Here is a 25,218-nt window from a genome sequence, read left to right on the forward strand (position 1 = left end):
TTCAAACAGCTGCCCAAAATCATGGATAGTAAGAGAAGAGAATAGAGAGAATTCTACCACGGCACTTCTCTTCCTGCTTTTCATACCTGCCATCTCCTTGCTTTGAGCTCCCCAGAATCTTACTGAAATGAAGACCTCTCTACTAAGCCTTTGTGTGTACCTATGCTCCTGCTTCCTTCATTCTGTGTCACATATATCTAAATCCAATTATCCCCTTCTTCTGGAAATTCAAAATCTTTCTCACTCATGTTCTCCTTGCTATTATGGGTTTACTTCCTTTTATAGATCATCACTAAAACATCAATGGGATTGGGAATGGTTAACAAAAGAACTCAGTTTATCATCTTGGTGTAAAAGATGTTTATCTTAGCTAATTGTGGTTTAACGGTTGCTAAAAGTCCATAACTGCACCATGACAAAAAAGGCTATTGGTAGAAAAGGAAAAATTACTTTCCCTAACAAGTATAAACAGGTAAGAATTTGAGGCTTGGCACAAGCAGGCATAGGGGTCTAGTCAAGGCTTATCTGGAAAAGCAAAGCGTAGATTAAGACTATTTGATAAGACAGGTTCAGAAAACTCTTTCAGGATCAAAAGTCATACATTTAAGTACTAGAAAGAAGGGATTTTAAAAGACTAATTTTCTTTGTTTTTCTTTTCACATGTTTTTCTCTTTTTTCTTTTTTCTAAAATTTTTTTATTGGAGTATAGTTGATTTACAATGTTGTGTTAGTTTCTGTTGTACAGCAAAGTGATTCAGTTATATATAAATATATGATATATATACACACATTTTTTCAAATTCTTTTCATTTATGGTTTATTTATAAGATATTGAATATCATTCCCTGTGCTATATAGTAGGACATTTTTGTTTATCTATTTTATATATAGTAGTTTGTATCTGCTAATCTCAAACTACTAATTTATCCTTCCCCCACCCTCTTTCCCCTTTGGTAACCATAAATTTGTTTTCTATATCTGTTTCTGTTTTGTAAATAAGTTCATTTGTGTCATATTTTAGATTCCACATATAAGTGATATCATATGGTATTTGTCTTTCTCTTTCCGACTTACTTCACTTAGTATGATAATCTCTAGGTCCATCCATGTTCCTGCAAATGGCATTATTTCATTCTATTTTATTGCTGAGTTTTTTTCTCTCTATATATTGCATTGTTCTGTAGTTAAGCTTCAACTCTATGGCAGCATTTCCCACTTCCCCCTCCTATACACATCTCACTTCTCCTTGAGGGTGGCACATCTGGGGTCTGGAAGGGGAAGAATGTAGGAAGAAAGAGTTCCCACCAGCTAGTACCAACATTTTAGACTCCTGTATCCCACAATGAACAGTTCGAACTATTATCACAAGCATAAGAGTAGATGTTTGACATTTCTTTTGAAGGTTCCCATCCAGTATGCTGTAATAGTGCTTATTGGGCTCATGCAGTCCCAACATCTTGTTACCAAACACACAGTGAAATTCATGTGGCATCACCAGTGTCAAAAGATCTGTGAACCAGGAAAGAGTATAAACATCTTACAGTGGAAATGAGGAAAAAAGGATGACCTTCTAAAATCCCTCAACTGGAAAGGAAGGCAGAATGGCACTAGAGCCCTTCATTCTTAGATGAGGAATAGATGGTGTTAGAATGATAAGGGTCTAAATTGTAGCTGCCGGGAATGGGGCCAGTAAACTAAGTATAATGAAAATGTACAAGTTTGAACTGGATGAGTTAATTCATCCGAATTTTATTTATTTCAGAAAAAAAAAAAACCTCCCTTTGAAAACTACCTACCAGAGAGTCACACACCTTAGATCCTTTAAATGTTCTTGAAATTAATCAAAATATGATGATAATTTTTGAAAATCACCTAATTTCATTAAGTTAATGGATGATACTTTCCAAGTCTGCATTGAGCCAAATCAGATATTTCTGTGCCTGTGCAAGCACACAACCAGCTCCAGGGTGGGTAGTCTTTTTTAACTTAATGCTACCAAACAAAGCAGAGCAAATTATTATCAATGAGAAATAAGGGTTTGTGTATTAAACACATCACCTCTAATTTTTTAAAAAAACGCACAAGTCTTATAATTCAAAGAAAATCTCCTTAACTACTTGAGAGTGAGATAATTCATAGTAGCTTTATCCTTGAATACCTGCTGAATAATTTGGAGAAATAAGACTAAAGAATGATTGGATTATTACCTTTAAATTATAAAAACAATATTTAAAATCTTCAGTTATCTCACATACATTCCTCACAACATCATAAATAGGTAAGTCAGAATAGCACAGTGGCTAAGAGCTTGGCATTGAAGTCAGAGACACATGGGTTTAAAATCTAAGCTCCATATTTAATAGATTTGCGATCTTGGATTACGTAATCTCTCAAAGTCCAGTGTTCCTTATGCAAAACGAGGTGATTAATTGTACTTACCTCATACGATTGGTTTGAGAATTGAGTATATGGGTGCAGTAATATAACTACCTAATACTTTATAACTGCTATCATCATCATTTACTTCCTCTTCATCATCATCATAATCATTATCACCAGTTCAGAGATAAGAAATTAATCCTGAGAGGGTAACTGACTTTTCTGAGTGCACATAAATAAGTACTATAAGCCATGACCAGAAGCCTGTTCTTCTCTTGCCCTTTACGAGGTTTTCTTTTTAAATATATGAAGAGTTTTTCTCATGGAGTAGATTCTGACTAATAACCTTTTAGTGCAAGGATAGTTAAATTTAACTAAGAGAAATTGCATTTAGGTATTAGGTGGCATTTTAATATGCTTGGATGCACTTTGAAAGCATCGTTTTTTCTTGTTACATTTTAAGAAAAGACATCAATAGAACCTTCCCTGTACAATTATTTATGCACCTGAAGACAAGAAGCTGGACCAAAACTTTTTTTAAGGCTAATTTTGGTTTTTTAATTCAGTGAGCATTTTCCTGTGATTAGATGTTTCACAGAAGCCTGGCTTTATTTTCCAGATTGGATAGGTAATGATTTTAATTGATCTTAATTATCTCAGATTTCAAGAGCTAAGCATTTCTATATGTGGCTTGGAAATATTTCCAATAAGCAATTATTTTAGGATCCCAAGAATCCTAAATTTCTAGAGCTGTATTCGTTTTCTATTGCTGTATAACAAATCACCACAAACATAGTGTTTAAAAAAAAACAACACTCATTTATTTTCTTATAGTCTGTAGGTCAGGGCTGGCAAGATGTGTCTGGATTCTCTGGTCAGGCTTTAATCAAGTTGTCAGCTGCCTTCTCATCTGGAGCACAGGGTCCTTTCCAAGCTCCTTCCTGTTGTTGGCAGATTTCAGTTCCTTGTAGTTAGAGGACTGACATCCCCATTTTCATGCTGTCTGCCAGGGCTGCTTTCAGCTCCTAGAGGGTCTCATGTTCTTGTCCCATGACCCCCTCCAGCTCAACAACAGAGAACCTCCCTCTCACACTGCAAATCTCTCCAACTGCCTCTACTGCTACCAGCCAGAAAAAACTCTGTTTTTAAAGAGCTCATGTGATTAGGTTAGGCCCACCCCGATAATCTCCCATTTGATTAACCAAAGGCCAACTGATTAGTAATCTTAATTAAGTCTGTAAATATTCCTTCTGACATATAAAGTAACATAATCACAGGAATGATATCTCACAGTATTCATAGGTTCTGCCCAGACTCAAGGGGAGGAGATCGTACAAGGTCAAGGATCATTGAAGGTCATCTTAGAATTTTGCCCGCTTGCAGGGCCCAGGGTACTACCAGGGCAAATACAGGTTTCTGCAGCTCTCTGAATAGCTATCTCATAGTCTGTTCTCAAACCAACTTTCTTTCCAACTTCCCTACTTCATTAAGTATTATCCAGGTTTAACGTAAGTTCTATTAATTTTGCTTTCAAATATATTTTTTATTTATCCTCTGTATCATTATAACCATATCATTCATGCATTACTGCAGTTGTCTACATTCTACTCTTTGTCGATCTGTGCTTTAACTTCCCTCCAGGACTGAAGCCATCCTGCAAAACAACGATTTTGCTTGTGATATTTGCATAAACTCTAATAAAATTGTCAATTACTTGGCTAATTGCAACCAAATGGTTTTAAATTGATTACCCAAATAATTTCCTCATTTGTCTCTTCCTCTTTACTAGTAGAGATCCTGGGAGCAGAACACGACTTAGGCCCATATCTGAGTTTACAGAGAAAATATCTGAAACTATATTTACATCCAATTTTGCAATTTTCAAAGGAGCCGTGTTAAAGAAAGAAGTGTGCTCAACAGTGGTCCATCTTCAGTCTATATCCCATAAAACCTCTATGTAGTATTTGGGGGTTTTGACCACAAATTCATTCCTGAAATTATCTTTCTCTCTGGCTTCTATAATATTATTTTATTTTGGATTTCTTCATATATCATGTCATATGTCTATGGCCTTGTCATCCTCCAGGCTTCTCTGGATATACCATAAAAAGAGGTGATCTTCAAGACTCTGTCCTTGATTTTCTCTGTTCTTTTTATTCCTTTTTCTTTTTTTATCTGAAAAATTTTATTAATCGTCATGTCTTTAACAATTACTTGTATTTGAATGAATCAAAATTCAGGGCCTGATCTTTCCTTGACCCAGATTCCTATCTCCAGTTGACTATTATTCATTCCTGTATAGATGTCCCACCAGCTCCTTAAACTCAACAAGGTGTTCAAAACAGGATTCATAATATTTCATTCCTGGTTTCTTTCATATTTCTCACTTCAGTTAGTGACATCACAATCTTTTTAGTCACAAAACCTAGAAACTTTGGAAACATCTGGCACTCTTCCCTAATACTTCACTACCACCCACTACCATTTCCATATTTTCTTTCAAATTTGTTTTTTGCCTGCAATATCCATTCCACTATTGCAATCTACTCATTTTTTAGGTCTAATTTCATTAAATGTCCTAGCTACTTTTCACACCTGAATAAAAATAAATCAGATATTCCTGAAAACTTCCATAGCATCATGGTTTTTGCTTAACTTCGGGTTTGATTGTTTTGTATATATTGCCATCATTTAGCTGGTGACAAGTTCCTTAAGGGCAGAGATCATTCCCATGTCCCTTCAACTTACGTCTGTGCCTTATATGCTCAATAAATGTTTTTTGAATTCTCTGTGCCCTTGCATGCATTACAATATGACTTTCTCTTTCAAAAAGCAACTGTTTTTCAATCTTGTACATTACCTGAAATTGCTTTTTCTACCAGGGAGCTATCTAAATTCTTGATAAAATTACACTTTTACGTAGCTTCAAAATTCTCCACTGGGTTGACCAGACAAGGTGGATAATGTGCTTTTAAATTGCCAACAATCTATCCTTAATTAAATCAAATTTATAAGTTGGTCCTCTGATCACTAGTGCCAACATGCTCTTTCCCTATTTTTGAGTGATGTATTTTTTCTAGCTGGTCCTGAATTATTTATAAATAAATCAAAGATTCTTCACAGGTTCCCAAAAGAAAATAAATATATATCTGTGGTCATAAAGCTTTAGGTGTTTTTAAAAATCTTTTCCATTAGAATTCAAGAATGAATCATGTCCCTTATGAAACCTAATATTAATTTTTTGATCTTCCATTGTGACATGACATTATTTCCTTTAAATATTTTTGCATAACTTTAGGGAATTTTTCTGTTCCTGGAGTCTACTTTGTAGTCTTCTTTCATAAAAGAAAAGTATTTTATGTTCATAATCTCTACTTTCCTAGCCATTATATCATGTCCTCAATGTCTTTGAAAAGATTCTTTCTTCCAGGGATACTTGTGGAGAGTTCTGAAAGCATTCTTCCTAATGGACAGTCTCCTGATGATACATCTTCTTCAACAGATATTTGAAATGATACTGAAAATATACTTTTGGTCCTGGTTTGACTTATGTAAACATCTTGGCTGGCTTCAACAAAGTCACAAAATTTTACCTGAACCTTTATTTTTAACCCAGTATGTAAATTCATCCTATTTTTTAAATCAAATAAAGCATACTTTCGTCCTGCTCACCCCAGAAGATCCTGGTTTTTCTTATTTTTTTAAAAAGCAAATTTAACAGGAAAAAAATGCAACATGGTATGTTTAACTTAAGTTTTCTACTTTGCATTTTGAAAAGTCAAAAGTATGTTTGGAGTATCATAGCTATCGTTTTATTTTCATTAAATAAACAATAATGGGTATAGTTCTTGCTGGCATTATCTGTAGTTAATGAGCGTTTATTTATACACTTATCTTTATTACCACTTTCATTACTGAACTTGTGGTAATATTTTATACCTGGGGTAACAATTAGTAGAGTATATCTCATATGCTTCATCCTACTGAATTGGTGAATTATTTAGTAATTACAAGGTGATTCACTAGGAAGAAAAATTGTGCTGGTGAGTTTGCTAAGAGACACAGAGGATTAACATGCCCATTAAGTCCATGCAACCTAATTTTGCATTGCACAGGCCTCTTTCTTTGCTCTGTAAATACTGGAGGAAGTACCATGAGTTGCAGAAGTATCTGAACTTGGTGAAGGGTAAGGGATAAGTATTTCCTACATCAGGTTAAATAGATTGATTTATTCATACTGTTTTTTAAATATCAACAGTGTGCTGGTCATTGATAATCAGTAATGAATGACACAGCCCAAATCCTAAGGACTTTGCAGTGTACTAAGTACTTTTTCCTAGAACGTGTGTTTTATTCCACCCCTAAAACTATGAAACACAAAGAAAATAAAATGATTTCTCCTGACCAAGACTAACTCTGCTCTGTATCAATAAGCTACTTTTAAGAACCTCTGAGTAAACTAACATCACTCAAACATAGGTAGAAGAATTCAAGCCACTAAAAGAAATGTGGTCATTTCATTTCCACCTCTTATATCAAGATTGCCAATGGCCAGGGCTCCACATAAAGTTGCGATGGTTGGACACTGCAGAACTCCAAGGGACATTGTTTACATAGATTAGGATGCCAGGACACTGTCCACGTAAAGTACAATCTCTGCGGCCAAATGGCCCAACCCAGAAGTGCCTTTTTCAGCCACCTCTTTCATGCCCTTGCAGGAACAAGTTACCAAGTTCCTTCTTCATTCCAATTTGCTCAGTGTTTTTTGAGCTCCTGCTATGTTCAGAGCACTTTCCTTCATGGAATAATAGACAAATATAAATAACACATAAATGTATACTTTAACGGACAACACTAGAGTCTAATAATTTCCTTTATAGACTCCAGGTCCCAATGCAGCCACAAATAAGACAAGTTAATAACTGCATCTTCTTTCTCAGGGATCCTATCTTAACAAGTGTGTTCAGGTTGGCCAAGAACTGACTGTGACATTTACTTAATGAAAGCCACATGGAGAAGCTGTGCTCCCTCCCTAGGTCATTTAGCAAACATCACCTTTGTGTTCCCTTGGTGCTTCCTGATCCCAAGAGTGGGAAACTGGAAGGACACTAAAACCATTTCCTTACAGACTTCTAAGGAGCAATCTTGACTTCGTCAGCTAGGCTACAGTACTGAGTAAACTCATGAATTTCAGGATGAACTGGCTTGAGGACCCAAGTGGTGATTGTTTTACTAACAGAGTTGCAATGGCAACATTGATCATTAAAACAAGCAAAACGGAAAGTGTCAGCATTCTCTCATGGCCATCTGTGACTTCTCTGTGCTGGTAGTTGGTATTCAGAATGGAACTGGATGCTTGAACTGGCTCTCAGTTTTGCAACGAAAAGTGAAGGAAAGCATCCTTCTGTTTATGCCTGCCTGTTGTATTTTTCCCTCTAAACCACATGGTGAGAAATTATGATATTAAATCATTTAAAATTCTATTGCCATGCCACATTTCATTTCATGTATTTCGTACTTTGAAATATGAGACTATATCTAACTTAATTGTGAGACTAAATTTACTATCTTGATCCGTGCATTCATTCTTTTTTGTAGTGATAACATTAAACCTTTCATTTGTAATAAGATTTGCAGATTTTTATATTGCTATGAGAAATCATGAAACACGATCTGACTTGTTTTGATTGAGTTCCGAAATTTTAACACAAGTATTATAGAAAGAAATTAAAGTGATTTTTTCTTCCTGTAACCATCACAGTAATTGTGCAGCCAGATCAGAAAGGAATATGATATTCATAACTGGAATCAAAGATTATAAACATTTTAGAACATGAAAAATGGCTAATATATTAAAACACATAAAAGCATATTTATTATGTTGAATCACATGAAATGGCTATTTTTAGTAGGATAAAACATGGTCAAATTTTGGCAATTTTGTTTGGTTCAACATATATTCTTTTAGTTAGGAGATTCTGTACATTCCTGCCGCCTGGTTTAATCAAAATGAAATTGTGTGATAATTAACACTGAGTTAGCCCTCTGTGGATAATCGAAGCCTAATGCCAGTTCTTTTCTCTCTTGATTTAATCCCTGATTTCAGGCTGTTTAACTATGCAATAAGTCTATCTTAAAGTGGTTATGATTGGAAGAAGAAAAGCAATTTTAACTAATTTAATTACTTAAAATAGAAGTTCAGTATTTTTTAAAATCCAGAAATTAGTGTGAAAGAGTGGTTTAGACTATGAATTAAACCAAATTGGGGGATTATCTTGATTCATTTATATGTACTACTCTGTTTCCAGTCAACATACACAATAGATATTTGGGTAGGCTATAAAGTATGCTCCCAGATGAGATCCAGATGATATTAAAATTTTTAGCATGGGCTTCCCTGGTGGCACAGTGGTTGAGAGTCCGCCTGCCGATGCAGGGGACACGGGTTCGTGCCCCGGTCCGGGAAGATCCCACATGCCGTGGAGCAGCTGGGCCCGTGAGCCATGGCCGCTGAGCCTGCGCGTCCGGAGCCTGTGCTCTGCAACGGGAGAAGCCACAACAGTGAGAGGCCCCAACGGTGAGAGGCCCACATACTGCAAAAAAAAAAAAAAAAAAAAAAGATTAGCATATCTGAAGATTTTTAGCAAAAGAGAGAAAGTGGTTTACTACAGGGCAAGTCCTTGCTCAGAGTTAGTTCTCATGGTAGTTCTGTCCCTGGCAGTCTGTGTGACATGAGTGAGTCCCCTAACCTCTCTGGAAACATTTCATTTTTTCACTTTACAGACAACTCATAGTGCACATATAAATTCACGCTTCTTAGCAACTCTGTGCTTCCCAGGAGCTCAGCCCAGAGATTGGGAAGCAGTGAATTTAAAAAGCTCTGTTATCCTTTCTTGGTCTCACATTCTAATTCCTATTAATCTAAGAGGAATTAGCAACAATTGAGGAAAAGCAAACAAACTAGAAATCTGAAAACAGGGAAGTGAGACTAACCACTCGAGCTGATAATTATGTATGAGTTCTTTCCCTTTGACTGGTGGCCAGAAACCAGAGACAGTAGAATTGATGAGCCAGGATGTCCTGCTGGTGCTGGCTGCATATTGAAAGGAAATAATCCAGATAATTGTTTAATTGGATGCTATTTAAAAAGAGAAGCTGAAACTCCCAAGAATCGTGATCCAGAGTAAACATCTTTTCAACCATACTGGTTAAATAAAAACCCAAGGGTGCTGCATTGATGGTTAGCATCCCTGAGGGTCCATTTTCACTGCCATGAAAATATCCCTGTTAACTGTTTCCTGTCAGTCCTTGTCAGAGTCTCTGTGAGTTTTACTTTTCAATATTAAGTATTCCTGGATGATAATTTTCCAACATTATACTTATAATAAAAATGGAAAATAAGTGAAATCTTAGCTACAGACCTAGTAACAAGAGTGTAAAATCAAGTGCTTCCTATGAGAGACAATACGTACAATGGTTGTGACACATACTGTCATGAGTCAGCCTAGGTTTGAATCATCTTATATCTTATATAACGTATAAAGTCTTTAACTCAGGTCCAGTTATTTGAACTTTCTGTGACTCAGTTTCTGCACTTGTAAATTGGAGGTAGTGACAGTAGACTTGTAGTAAGGATTATACTATTTTGTGTAAAGCTCTTATACCAGACCCTGACACATTACAAGTGGCATATGACTGTAACAGTAATTTGTAATTGAATCATGGTTCTTTTAAACTGGTGTTTTAACTGAATTATCATAGCATGGTAAAGTCTATCAGTTTTACAAGATGTGGCTCAGAAAAACAAGCCACAAGCAATACATTTGCTTCCATACCTATATCTAGATAAGGCATTGAATATAATTTTGGAGGTGGAATGACCAATTAATGTATTTTGGTCCCCCTTTTCCTTTTCTTTTTTCCGTTCTCTTGACTTATTTTTACAGCTTTCTCTGAGCTATATGCATTCATATTTAATGATTGCCATTTTTATTCTTTTTTTAGTATTAAATATTAAATATAGGGCAGAATACCTCCTTTAATTTCTCTTTAGAGTAATAAAATATTACCAGTAACTTTTTCTTAAGATCTGTAGCAATACTCTTTGTCAAAACAGAAGTACTTAATAAAGCCAGGAAAACACCTATGAAAAGGTCTTAGGAAGAGTATTATTATATATTGGATAAATGAAATGTATCAAATAAAGCAAACATCTAAGACATGAATTGGTGCAGATTTGATCTCAGGAAGCTCTTATACAACAGGCTTTATGATAAATTCTCATTACCAAAGAGTTTTAATGATTAATTTTAATGACTTTATTCACAATGAAATTGTTAGCATGAATAAGAATAACTCCTTTGAACAGATTTGTGGCTGCCAAGGGAGAGGGGGTAAGGCAGGGATGAATTGGGAGTTTGGGATTAGCAGATGCAAACAGTTATATATAGAATGGATAAACAACAAGGTCCTACTGAATAGCCCAAGGAAATATATTCAATACCCTGTGATAAACCATAATGGGAAAGGATATGAAAAAGAATGTATATATATATATATATATATATATATATATATATATATATAACTAAATCAGTTTGCTGTACAGCAGAAATTAATGCAACATTGTAAATCAACTATTCTTCAATAAAATAAATTAAAAAAGAATAACTCCTTTATAAATCTTGTAATAGATGAGGTTTGTGATTGCTCAACAAACGCTTATTCCAAAATCTCAGATTTTGTCACCTAAAAATATTCCTCTGCATTAGTATTTAATTTTACAGTATCAGTTTACATATTTAGACCAGCAAAGTAACATTAGAGTATGAATTCCAATGTAATCATCTGTCTTCACAAAAAGAAGTTTCCACGTAGCTCTTGGGGAAAATGCAGGGATGATATTAAAAATACTAACCTGTTAGGACTTCCCTGACATTCCAGTGGTTAAGACTTTGCCTTCCAACACAGGGGGCATGGGTTCATTTTTTCCTGGTTGGGAACTAAGATCCCACATGGCTCAGGGCCAAAAAACCAAAATATAAAAAAAAACAGAAGCAATATTGTAACAAATTTAATAAAGACTTTAAAAATGGTCCACATCAAAAAAATCAAAAAAACAAAACAAAACAAAAAAAACTAACCTGTCAACCACAGGCTTGAACCAATAGGATGGATGCTGGCCATAGAGTTGGAGTGAGGTGCTGGAGTACCCATGTTTCACCAAGACTCCACCCTGTAGTGCTGGATAACAGGAAGGTGTGGGGCCTTGTGAAGGAAGCTGGGGAGGAAAAGAAGGGGGAGCTTGAGAGAATTGGGATCCCAACCATTTACCAACCTGTACGGTCATACAGTACATCCTGAAGAATTATATATATTCATAGCATCCTTGTGAAACACACATATGAAAAGCCAAGAGTGATGAGGAAGTACCCTTATCACCAAAAGGAGATTCAAAGAATAGTCAATATTTATCTGTTCTTAATGGAAGTTGTTATGTTCCTTGTTGACAAAAGAAATTGTGGTAATTGCATTCAAATTTCCTTGAAGTTTCTCAAACTCAAAAAGACAAAAACAAATGAATCAACTTAACCTGGAGAAAATTTTGTTTAAAATTCCAATATTCTTATGTTTGACTATATAATATTTGCAATTTCTTTCTATTTGTATTTTAATAATTATTTTGGATTTCTCCCATGCTCATTTAATCCATTTGAATTTCTGGAAATGCTCAAAGATATTCTAAACAATAGCAAAGATAATTTTTAATTTATGTTTTGGAGATCATGAGTCAAATTCTTTTGAGAGTCTGCAATTTTAATAAAATAAGTAAATTTAAAAAAAATTTTATTTTCCAAAATTAAAAAAAAATGTATATTTTCTATTCATGGGGGAAAAAATCTAAAGAGGAGTTCATTATACTTATTTTATCAGCGTATAACTTGTTCCAAATAAAAAGTTGTGAAAAGGAAAACCAAAATTTCAGTTTAGAAATTTGTATTCTGTTCAATTGTTAAGAGAATTCCAGGATGATTCATATTATTCCATTTTTCTTTTCTCTTATTTATTTATTCCTTTACATTAAAATTATTTTCAAAATATTTGTTGTTCTTTATTTTCCTTTTTATAATTCAAAACAATCTCTATATACAAATATAGCTCTGAAAGCAGAGGCTTTACAACATTATGGACAATTCTCTGGCAGATTGAATTTTCACTGCCCGGATTTCAGATTTACTTTGAATGTCAATATTAAAGACTAATTTAAATATTTTTTGATTTCTATAAAAAGCTTAATTGATAATTGTTACAATTTCAACAAACATTCTTTGAACTCCATCTGCATATAATTATGTAAGATTTTACAGGAACTACAAAAATAAGTAAGAGAAAAATCTCAGGCCCCTAGTATCTTATAACGATGGATGGAGGATTAGACATGGTGTGACCTGGACAGGTCATTAGGCCACAAGATATCTATGATATGAGTACCATGAGGAGAAGAGGCTACACAGTTGGCACGTAGAGGTGGTTCCTCTACAGAGCTCATCAGGCTAGGGAATAATGAAGGGACCAGTCTATCTTCCCTCTCTTCTGTAGAATAACCATGGAATCCAAAGACTTCCTTACCCATCTGCCTTATGTTCCTATATATGTTTGTTCACCACCCTCAGTAAAACAATGTATGTGTAATGAGAGTTACAACCAATGCTCTTTTGGGGACATATATTGCACTAACCATGATTATTTGTAATATTTTATTGTTAACTATTTGTTCTATAACCATTACCTTATTGCCCTTTAGGGAAAATCTTGGAAGAGATGCTGTCATACCTTTTTCTAATTGCTTTTGAAAGAAAGCTCTTAATTTGCTTCTTTTTTCATCTTCCTTTGGTGACTGTGCCTTAGGATAGGTACTTGGCAAGGGGTAGACTTTTAATACAGCAGATCACATGCACTCTGCACTGTTTATATTATTACGTCTAATGTTTTTTACTGAGTGTCTTGTTCCTTTCAGGACGGTTCTTTTCACTCTGACATCTGTGGTTGTACTTGTCATTACAACTGACTGGATCAGCTGGGACAAGCTGAATCGGGGATTTTTGCCCAGTGATGAAGTTTCCAGAGCCTTCCTGGCTTCTTTCATCTTGGTCTTTGACCTCCTTATTGTAATGCAGGTAAGTGGCTTTGTATTTTCCTCCTCTCACTGAAGCCACTCCATGCTCTGTTCTCAGTAAACAAACACTATACAGTGAAAGGCTCCATAAAGCTAGAGAAATGCATAGTTTACAGTTGCTATAAATGGAGCCTTCCCTGATCATATTTTCAGCAATTTTACTGAGAGGATAAACCAACTGGGCTTTTATGAAAAGGGCACCAAAAAGTCATTGTATGACCATTGAAAGGTGGCCCCTGGAAACCATACAGAATGGTTGTGGTATTTTTGCCAAAGTTTCAGGGAAAAAAACAAAACAAAGCAAAACAAAAAAACGCCTGCCATTTAGAAAATGGAAAACTGCAGAGATGAGGATGATATAAGCCAACAAAGCAGGGATAAGCGATTGCCAAAGCAACTTAGGGCTTTAGAGCAGTTGAAATGGAATAATATAAAAATGCTTTTTCTGCTTATGGAAATTATCACTTTCTTTCAGTATTCACCAGAGATCATTCCATTTTCATGTAAACAATATTTCTGCCCTGCTTAGCAACAGATTCTTTGTACAATGGCATCGTGCTTATCAGTGCTACTCGTGTAATCTTCTGGTGTGAATGCTTTGGGGTCTTAGGGGTGTTCCTTTGAATCGAGCGGAAAGAGACATTAACTATTACTTGGCACTTTATCTTGTTCATTAAATACCCATCCATTTGCTAGACATTTTCTTATTACTTTCATAAGGCAATTTTGTGTTTTCCTCTCCAGAGGCATTGTAAGTGACCGGAACAAAAGCTCCATTGCTGAAGGGAAAGTAAACTTCATTGTGTTCTGAATTTATGTGAGATTTCACAGGATAGCAGATTGGTTTTCTCATTGCTACAGGCAAAGAGAGGCCTTTATAAGAGATTAAGTGTTTTAGTGTTAGTGTTTTAAAAGAGAATAACAATCTGGGTGGTTTTGTTTTGGTTTTTGGGTTTTTTTGGTATATAACGTAGCCGAGGTGTGAGAGGCTCAAGAGGGTTCCTAGAGTATATTATTATTTTAATAGATGATGATTTAAAATACATTATTGTTTTTAAAAATTAAATGAAATTGAATTCTTTTTCTCATCTAAAAATTGATGTATTTCTTTTTTTTATTTCCCATGGGATAGTTTAGCATAGTGAAGAAAGCCCTGGACTTTGAGTAAGGAAGCACTGGCAAGGTTCCATACCTGTCTCTCACTTGCTATAGGACCTCCTCTGGATATTTATAAAATTAAATTTATAGCACTTATGCAATAATGTCATGCATTACTTTTTAAAGGCTATTTTATCTTTTTTCATCTAATACTCCTCCTAACTAACATACTATTATATGTAAAATATCTGCTTTGGCCAAGTGGCCTACTGGTACCTCATTGAACCCATCTTAAAGTCAAAGGTACTAGTAGCCAAGTAGACCATTATCTTTTTTTTTTTTTTTTTTTTTTTTTTTTGCGGTACGCGAGCCTCACTGCTGTGGCCTCTCCCGTTGCGGAGTACAGGCTCCGGATGCGCAGGCTCAGAGGCCATGGTTCACGGGCCCAGCCACTCCACGGCATGTGGGATCTTCCCGGACCGGGGCACGAACCCGTGTCCCCTGCATCGGCAGGTGGACTCCCAACCACTGCGCCACCAGGGAAGCCCTATCTTTTAATTTGTTTAAATTTATATATGTGAAAAAAAAATTGTATATGTGAGAGCATAAATTTCCTGATTTCCTGCTACCATCCACCATCTTTTACCCTCTTTATATAGTTTTAATTATTCTTGCAATAGGTTCACTAAAATCAGGGACTTGAAGTGGGAAAATGTAACATTAAAATTTGCAGATATTATGGACTCACTCAAAAAGTACTTCATAAAGAGAGATGGAAGGAAAGATAGTCAGGATTTATGCAGGCAGAGTCAGCAGGATTTAGAAGGGAAAGGCATTCTAGATGAAGGAAATGGCATGAAAATGTGGAGTCAGTAAAGTACTGAAGTGTGTACAGAGTGGCCAGAGCACCAGTTGACTGAAGATGGAGGGCCCCTGCTGAGGAATATATCAGTTTGGACCATTTTGGCTACAAGTAACAATAACCCTGCCAAGCCAGCTTAATCAAAGAAGGAAATGTATTACTGCATTATAAGGATGGCCTGCAGAATTAAAGAGGAGGGATGCAGTAGCATTTTAGGGACACATGAAAGCAGAGACTAACGTGTAACAGGGAACCCAGTCCTAGCTCTTATTCTCCATCTCTCATCTTTTTCTCTTTCACTTCTGCTTTCTTTTTCTCTCTTACTGTAAAGCAGCTTTTTCAGCTTTCCAGTTCACGTAGAAGAAGGTGGCCACAGCCAACACCTCAGAGGGAGACTACTCTTGGCTGTCGGGTCTAATTCTGGATTCCAGGGAAGGAATAGCAGGGACTGGATTGTCCTGCATCCAGCTGTGAACTGACTGGGGGTGAAGCAGTCCCAGAGAAAAAGGGGGAGAGGTTGGGCCTCAAAAACCAAATTAATACAAGGAGTTGAAAATGGGGCCCCCAAAGTAGGTCTGTTAACTCCTTTTCTCTCTCCCCCAACACCTGGTCAGCCAGCCAGGCCTATCGATTCATTGTTTGTTACGTCTCTTGTAGCCATACCTTCCCTGCTCATTTCTCTGCCACCATTCCAGTCCTGGCTCTCCTCTATATTATTGTAAAATAATTTCCAGTGAAACTTTCTGCCTCCAGATGTCCCCTTGTCCCACACACCCTACACAGCTCACCTTCCTAAGCTTCCAAGCTGAAATGCCATGTTGTATATGTCACTTTTCAACCAAAAATATTGTCAGTGACTCCCATTGTCCGAGAATGAAGTCCAGACTCTAGGAGCTCTCTCTCAGGGCTCTCCACGGTCTGCCCTTGGCTGTGTTTTCTCCCATATCTTCTGTGCTCTGGCTCTACCCAGCCCTGAGGGCTGTTGCTTGGCCCCAACCACAGCACGCTTTATTCCAGGATGTCTGTGAGCCTCTGTTTCCTCCTCAGGTTGTATCTGTCTCCTGCTCTGCTCATTTACACTTTACCATTGAAGACCATTCCAATGCCCTCAGTAAAGCCAGGGGATGAATTCCTCCTTGCAAGTCCTGCAGCACATTTTACCTGAACTGCAGATCAGCATTTCACCTTTTCCTGCTCTATAGAGCAGAAACCATAGCTTATAATGATATATCCCTGGAGCCTCTCTAGCACAGAGCCTTACAAGGGCGGCAATAGGCCCAGAGTAATAGAGGATAAAGAAGTGGCATTTCAGCACTGAGTCTCATGCAAACTCTGTCCCGCTCTGGGAGCATCATGTTGAAGTGCAAGGAACTAGTGCATGTGGTGAGAGAGTGAATTTAAGGAAACAGCCCCAGAAACCATATATAGTCAAGCTTTTTAAAAATATCTAATACAAATGTCCTAACAAGTCCATAACCAGCTAAACTCTGATCTAATCCACTTTATGTTCACATATTTTAGACAAGAGAACAATAGAAAAGTAGCAAACTTCGTGGAAATGGAGGCAGTAGTTTTACTGAAAGGTTTTCCCTCATTAGAATTAAGTGATTTAAAAGCAATAGCCCCTAGGCTTTTCTAATGGTAGGAAAATTCAACTTATATGATTGAAAGAGATTTTAATGTTTGGTTAAAAAAGAAAAAAAAAGAAAAGAAACCATTAGAATATGATATTACTGCTGTAAAGATTTTATTTTAACAAAATTAGTAGGCCAATTCTGAATACTTGTAGAGAAAGTGCAATTATTTATTTTTATGAATATTTTAAATAGAATTTTGTATGTTTATTGTGAAAACTATTGGTTGTATCACATATTTCTGTAGTTTTAGGAAATTCACTAGAACTAAGGCATAAACAGTTGCCAGTAAAGTATAACATGACTCATATAAATCACACATTACTACAGAACATAAGAGGTAAATTGTACAGAACACTTCCCTCTGAGGAAATCTTATCTCAAATTCATTTAATATTTATAATTACATCACTTAACTTTTATATACTCCTTTAATTCCTTGCATAAGTATTTAATTTGCAGTTCTATCCCACCTACTCATCTTTTCTGCTAGATTGAAGAAAAGATATACCTAAGACATATAAGAATTAAAAATACAACATGTTATAGAGTAAGCAAAGAACAAAAATGTGTCTTAGGAGTTCACCAAAAAAAAAGAGAGAGAGAGCAGTGTAGACGTGTAGCCAACGTAGTAAGGGAAAGCTTCAGAGCAGAGATTAGATTAGAAGGACAGGCAGCTAGAATTTGAAAAGGCAGAGCAATGAACAAGAAAAGTTTTCTAGCTGGGAGTAGTATCATAATCATCAAGGTAAGAATCAGTTTTGTTCCATTAAGTTCAGAAAATGTTGACAGATTCATTTCTAGTGTGCACTGCACCCGGTGCTGGAGACGGGGGACAGGGGGAAGGGAGATCAAAGATCAGTGACACACCGCACAGGAGTTTGTAGCTGCAGAGAGGAATTCACAGTTTAATAGAATAAATAGGAGTAGAAAAGTAGAGACATTTGAGAAAGACTATCTTTATTTAGATGAATGGTTCAGGTAGAAAGTAAAAATTCCCACCTCACACTTTTAAATTCAACTAACCCACGCTGCCAGGATCTATTTTCTGATATGAAGACTTTAGAAGAAGGAAGTTTCTCTTCATAAGCTAAAGAACATTCTGGGCTTTTTACTAGACAAGAAGAGAGAGAGTGAGAGAGGGAAGAGAGAGGAGGAGACGGAGTAGGAGAGATGAGAAGCCAGAAAGATAGATACAGGCAGGAGCGAGTGCAGGAGCCAGTGTGTGGGGGAGGTGGCAGGATTAGGCAGTGGTGATGACCACGGAGGCTGATGAAGTTATATCTATGGGCAAGTTTCTCATAAATGCTTTACATAACTGGACTCTGGCAGATTGGTGTAAGGAGATTAAAAAACTCTTCAGCTTCACAACTGGACCAGTGTAGCCTAGCATCAAGATAGCATCTGCTGAACAAGGTGCCCAGGAGGTGGATACAGTTGTGAGCTAAATTGCTAGAGTTTATAGGTAACTATGGGAAGGTTTTGCACATATATATGTATCCTTGAACCTTCCTTTTCTTTAACAGCCTCTCCCCTAGAAAGCTTCTCGCATCATCTTGTGGGTGTGTGTGTATCTTAGATTTATGTATATTATGTATATAAATAGATACATAATATAGATAAAATGCACATCATATATGTAATAGCTTTACGTGCTTCAAGGTGATGAGAGAAATCTTTTAGAAGAGAGGCTTTTAAAGAGAAGAAAAAAGATTCAAGGATCATATTTTCATGAATACATGTGTGAAAACACTGTTGATACATCCTTTCAATACTTCTCGTTCTTGTAATTTATCTATATACCTGCCTATTATCTTTGTACCTACATACCTGCCTTCCCCCTGTAACATGTGAGCTCGAGGAGAGGAAATGTATTTTTTCATTCCCACAGCTAACTCATGTTCAGTACATTGCAGCTTTACCATAAATATTTTGCTGAATGAAAGAACAAAGGAATGAACATAACATTATTTCAGGAAAGCCAAAGATCATGAGATTTTTCAAGAAGTAAAATGTTTACCAACAGCAAGAGAATGAACCATCAATACTATTAGATTAAGTCATATCCACTGAAGTATGATCCCACAGTAATTAAATATCCAAATAAAAATTTGAATAAAATGCTCAGTTAAGTGTTAAAAAGAACTCTTTGGACTAGTTGGAAAGCACATAGAGAGAAGTGATATTTCCTGAAAAGTCCTGAAAATATTTCAGTGCATTAATTCTTAATGCACTGAAGCAATAATTATGAAAATTACATTCAACAAACATCTCACTGTGTTAACATCTAAAAATCTAATTTTTTTTTTTCTGTTTCGTGCATCATTCTTAGAAGCAGATTGACTAGTTTAAAAAAAAATAGACATTATGCCTCTTGGTAGACTTTCAAACTCTGTTGACCTGACTTTAGTAGGGCACTTCTTTTGAGGTCATAATTTTTGAAAGTGGAGTCAGTTCCTTTAGAACGTAGGGCAGAGCAACAAGTGTGAAACTATTTTAATTAAAGAGCCATAGTGTTTTGACAAGTGGTCATCTATTTTTCGGATAAGTTATTTCAACTGTTTTGCTTACAGGTTACTTAGAAAGGGTTGTTTAAATGTCTGTTCACCAGTTTTAACATATTGTTAACATATTGTTCAGCTTTGGGAATACTTTATATAGCTTTATTCAAAGTATTTAAAGTTCCTCTTCACATTTATTTTTCATCTTTATTTTTCTTATGCAAGGTCTACACTCCTATTTGAAAACGCAGTAATGGTAATTTCTGGTATGGGTCCCACATGATGACATGGAATAAGGGTTAATTCTTTAAATAGTTCCTAGATTAACCATAAATGCCTGTTCTCTTCATGATATGTGTCTTAGAGGTTGAATCGCAACTTTATTTACTGTCACCGTTTTGTGCTTCTGACATCATCGTTGGTCCAGTGGGTAGACAGACTGTTATATATTTATATATATACAGATATAAATCAATATATTTATTAGTGGTCCCAGAAACTGGTCTCCACATAGCAGACAGACTTACCACGGTAAGTCATGTTCACACAGCCTGACGGAGGCCAGCCAAGTGGGCAGGAGATGCCAGAGAACAGACCTTGGCAGGTGACCCAAGGTATCAGGAACATTTGGCAGAAGGTAATAAGTGAGCTGGAAGCATTGGGGTTATCAGGCAAAACAAAATTTAGCATGGGTACTGGTGTGACAAATACACTCACTCGGAAATGAAACTAATAGTCTGCTTAGCATATGAAATAGATCACAGTTTTGAAACAGGCAGTAAGTTCTATGAGGGATTATTGTGAGCAGGAAAGATCACGGAAGTCTTTATGGATAATGTGGGGAGAATGTAGCTTGAAGGAATTATAAGATTTGGTTAAGCGAGCGGAAAATAGAGACATTCAAATTTTAGCCCCATTTAAATGCTTCAAACCCTGAGGTATTTTTTAAAAAAAGAGCTAGAACGTGTTTAAAAAACTGGGAAGATATAAATTCTATACTATTGCTCATGAGCAGTAATTTTTTCAAAGCCATGCTGAGGCAGCAAAACAGATCTCCCATAAATTAGTATTTTTCCAGTGGCTGCATTGTTTCCAGGTGCTGTGGAATGATCAGTGCTTGATCGTCATCCTGAAAGAGTTTTCCAGCCCTGGCCTCCACCCCATCTTTGCGTGTGTGTATCACGGTTCTCCCTGGATGTCTTGTGTAGTGTTGCCACTTATTGCATCAACTGTACATGACAAAAAAAGTGCAATATCGAAGACTGACATGGTTGGTCATTTCATCAGGCCCTCAGCTTCACTGGGGCAGGTTTCAAACAGAGTATTATACTTCAGGTCAGAGCTTTATAAGTTTTTTTGGAGGAGGTAATGAAGAGGATGTGACCCCACCAGTTGACCCCAAGCAGGACCTGATACTTGAAGACTTCTCCCTGCTCCCCTGTGTTTGGTATACCTGCTGTCCACTTTTCCCATAGTGGGAGCTGTTTTCAAGGGTGCAGGCTTGAGAGATCAAAATCTAGTGGAGACCATCTGACAGGTAGTTTCTAAGTCAAAGGTCCATTAACTCTGGATTTGAACATGCAAGAAATACTGTGCAGCAAGTGGCTCAAACTCCAGTCTAGTCTAGTTAGACTAGAGATTGGGTCTAATACTAGGAGACCATAGTGAGAACCTTTCATAGTGGAAATGAGGAACAAGCTTTGAAGAGGGGCAGAGTGTGCAATGGAAACATAACTGGACTAAAAAGAAAACGGAGATGGAGGGAGACAAGGAAGGAGGGAGGCAGAAAGAAATGTAAAAGGCTAGCATTCACTGAGCACTTACTATGACCTGGATGCCTAGACACACTATATCTTTTTTAATCTTCTCAAACCCCCCTACAGGATTCATATTGTTATTATCTATAATTTTATAAATGAAGATGGGAATTGCCCAAGGTACACAGATAGAGTCTGGCTTCAGCAGAATGGGGATTAAAAAACAGAACTGTATGACTCCAAAGCCCATACATTTTTCAGACCTTGTAATATTGTGCATATCAAATTAAGTAATATACACAAGTAATGTCCAAAGCAAAGCACTTGACATGTGGCAGGAAGCTTGGTGAATGAAGGGAACACTCCTGCAATAGACTAGAGCCAGGACTCTATTTCTTTTCTCTTTTTTAAAAAATAATTTTATTGGAGTATAATTGCTTTACAATGTTGTGTTAGTTTTTACTGTACAGCAGAGTGAATCAGCTATATGTATACAGATATCCCCTCTTTTTTGGATTTACTTCCCATTTAGGTCACCACAGAGGACTGAGTAGAGTTCCCTGTGCTATACAGTAGGTTCTCATTAGTCATCTATTTTATATATAGTATCAATAGTGTATATATGTCAATCCTAATTTCCCAATTCATCCCATCCCCCCCTTTTCCCCCTTGGTATCCATATGTTTTTCTCTACACCTGTGTCTCTATTTCTGCTTTGTAAATGAGATCATCTATACCAATTTTTTCAGATTCCACATATATGCGTTAATATATGATATTTGTTTTTCTCTGTCTTACTTCACTCTGTCTGACAGTCTCTAGGTCCATCCACGTCTCTACAAATGACCCAATTTTGTTCCTTTTTATGGCTGAGTAATATTCCATTGTATATATGTGCCACATCCTCTTTATCCATTCCTCTGTTGATGGACATTTAGGTTGCTTCCATGTCCTGGCTATTGTAAATAGTTCTTCAGTGAACATTGGGCTGCATGTGTCTATTTGAATTATGGTTTTCTCTGGGTATATGCCCAGTAATGGGATTGCTGGGTCATATGGTAGCTCTATTTTTAGTTTTTTAAGGAATCTCCATACTGTTCTCTGTAGTGGCTGTATCAATTTACATTCCCACCAACAATGCATGAGGTTTCCCTTTTCTCCACACCCTCTCCAGAATGTATCATTTGTAGATTTTGTGATGATGGCCATTCTGACTGGTGTGAGGTGATATCTCATTGTAGTTTTGATTTGCCTTTCTCTAATGATTAGTGATGTTAAGCATCTTTTCATGTGTTTGTTGGCCATCTGTATGTCTTCTTTGGAGAAATGTCTATTTAGGTCTTCAGCCTATTTTTTGATTGGGTTGTTTTTGTTGTTGTTGTTATTGAGCTGCATGAGCTGTTTGTGTATTTTGGAGATTAATCCTTTGTCAGTTGCTTCATTTGCAACTGTTTTCTCTCATCCTGAGGTTTGTATTTTCGTCTTGCTTATGGTTTCCTTTGCTCTATTTCTTAGAGTGTGATCTTGGTTAAGTCACTTCATGTCTAGGAATCCATTTTCTCATCTCTGTCATGACAATTTTTTCCTGACCCATGTTATTTTTACGATAGTCTTAAAAAGGCCCTTGAAGTGAGCTATTTTTACATATTGAAATTACATAATCTGGATAGAAGAAAACAATTTGGTTGGAAAAAAGTTTCAGCGTTATGCTTTGCATTACAATTAATCATTCAGGCTTCTTTTGATCTTAGCTAGAGAAAACTATAATAATGTGGTGGTATATAAAGACCTTGGAGTCTCAGTGCATTGCAGCCATAATATGCTAAAAGAGATGTATGCTAAGGGGATGATTCAAACCCTTACCTGATCATAAAAATCACCAAAATTCTTACAAAATATGTGAATTCTCTGGCTATAGGAAGATTGCCAGAAGTTTCTGGCTTCATATGTGTGCAATGGTGCCAGGGGATTAAGCATTACAGATGATTCTTGTGACCACGGTCACCTAGAAACCGGTTAAAAATGCAGATTCTTGGGTCTTCTTCTTACAGCTAGTGGCATCAGAAGTACTAGAGGATTTGGCCTGTGAATATGCGTTTTTATTTAGCCTAAATGTGATTTCTCTGAAGCTCACTGCTCTAAGGTAATGCCCTAGAAATAAGTGAATGTCTATAGTTACTACGATTCAGATAGCTATACATAAAAGAAACCCAAGAAAATTCCAAATTTCCAGATGGTACTTGGAATTTATTGCATTTGATGAATTGTTCAGAATTCTGCATTTCTCCTATAAAAATACATCATTCCTGTGGTGCATATTGTGAAAAGCTGAACAGTTAACATCAAATATGTATGTGGTGCACTTTTCTCTAATTTTTGATGAAAATATATTTTATAAATATCCCTTTGCTGAAAATGTATTTATGTCTGAGATGCTTACCATTTATTTAATCTTTGTTTGATTTCAATAGCTGCGTACGTTTATTTGGCAAGTTGAGTAAGATCTAAAGTATAGTAATAGCATGAAACCAAAGAGGTATATATTTCTCAGTTTTATAACAAAATTAATTTCTACACAAAAGTAGAAAAAAGAAAATTAGTAAATTAGTTGTTTATAATTCTTTTCATTCCTTCTAAAGTGAATAGGTACCAAGGAATAGGTACCAAGGAATATCGTTTGTTTTAATGAATGGATTGATAGGTATGGATGCAAAATTAGGAAACTCAAGGACATAGAGGCAGTTCCTGCTTATGCAGTAGGACAGTAGGAGCCAGGAAGCTGGAAGGAGTTGTTGTGGGAAAAGAAAGAGAGAATACATAGAGGTGGCAGCTGCTACAGCTAATAGAACTCGGGAGAGAGAGAAAAGTTTTGTTCTATCATATGCAATGTTATACCCAGATTCCCAAGAAAATTTCAGTTAAAATATATATTCTCCAATCCTTTTGGCATTATTTTCCTCCAGCCCCATCCTGCTTTTTCAATTCAAGATGGGCTTCTGGACAAGATTCAGGGGAAGGACAAGGTTGTAGAGGCCAAGGTACGTTTTGATTACACACGTATGAAAATTAGTGGATGTAATGAGTAAGTGTAGAAATAAGATCTCAAGGGGGCATTTGCTTTATCTTACGACTGCCTCAATTATTAAACATTTGAAATTCTTTCGTTTTTGGGTTTCCATGGAACTACCTCTGTACTGGCTCAAAGCCAAACTGTATGTCTCTTTCTTTTCAATCCCATTTGTCAAATCCCCTTCCTCTTACTACCTTTAAACATCAGTATACTCTGAGGTTCTGTCCTAGCCTCTTTATCTTTTCTTCCCAGCTATTTTTCCAAGGCAGTTTCATCCACCACCATGACTTCCAGTCCTTATAGACTGATCTTTCTCTAATATTTCCCAAGTCCAGATGCCTCTGCTGAATTTCAGACCTGGATATCTAACTGCCCACTGGCTATATCTGCCTAGATGTTCGATGGGCTTCTCTGGTTTATCATGTTTAAAACCAACCAGTCATGAATCCCTCAGACTGCTATCAACTCAGTCACTCAAATAAAAAAAATTGGGAAATATAAAATATGTCTCTCTCTCTCACATATCTTCCAGCCAACAGTCAAGCTTATGTGTTCTTTTTGCTAAACATCTCTTGAATTTGTTTCTCCTTTAGACCCTTTAATAAACCTCTTCCTCAATTCAGGGTACCATCAACTTTCACTTACATGAGTACAATAGTATTTTGCTTCTTTTAGGCTAACCCCATTTCTCCAAAATAATCTTTTTAACATAAAAATTTGATCCTCAAAATTCTTCAAATA

General features: G+C 36.3%; 1 protein-coding gene across 4 annotated transcripts in view; it reads left to right on the forward strand.

Annotated features, from left to right (window-relative positions):
* TMEM117 (transmembrane protein 117) overlaps positions 1-25,218 on the forward strand; it is a 541,860-nt gene that overhangs the window by 430,781 nt on the left and 85,861 nt on the right. For all 4 annotated transcript variants that reach the window (XM_082666768.1, XM_082666767.1, XM_082666770.1 and 1 more), the window contains one exon: positions 13,397-13,556. In XM_082666768.1, the coding sequence (XP_082522894.1) occupies positions 13,397-13,556 (160 nt within the window). The remainder of the gene's footprint in view (positions 1-13,396; positions 13,557-25,218) is intronic.

The sequence above is a fragment of the Grampus griseus genome (genome assembly GCF_964374135.1).
Source record: "Grampus griseus genome assembly, chromosome: 11".
Classification (NCBI taxonomy): domain Eukaryota; kingdom Metazoa; phylum Chordata; class Mammalia; order Artiodactyla; family Delphinidae; genus Grampus; species Grampus griseus.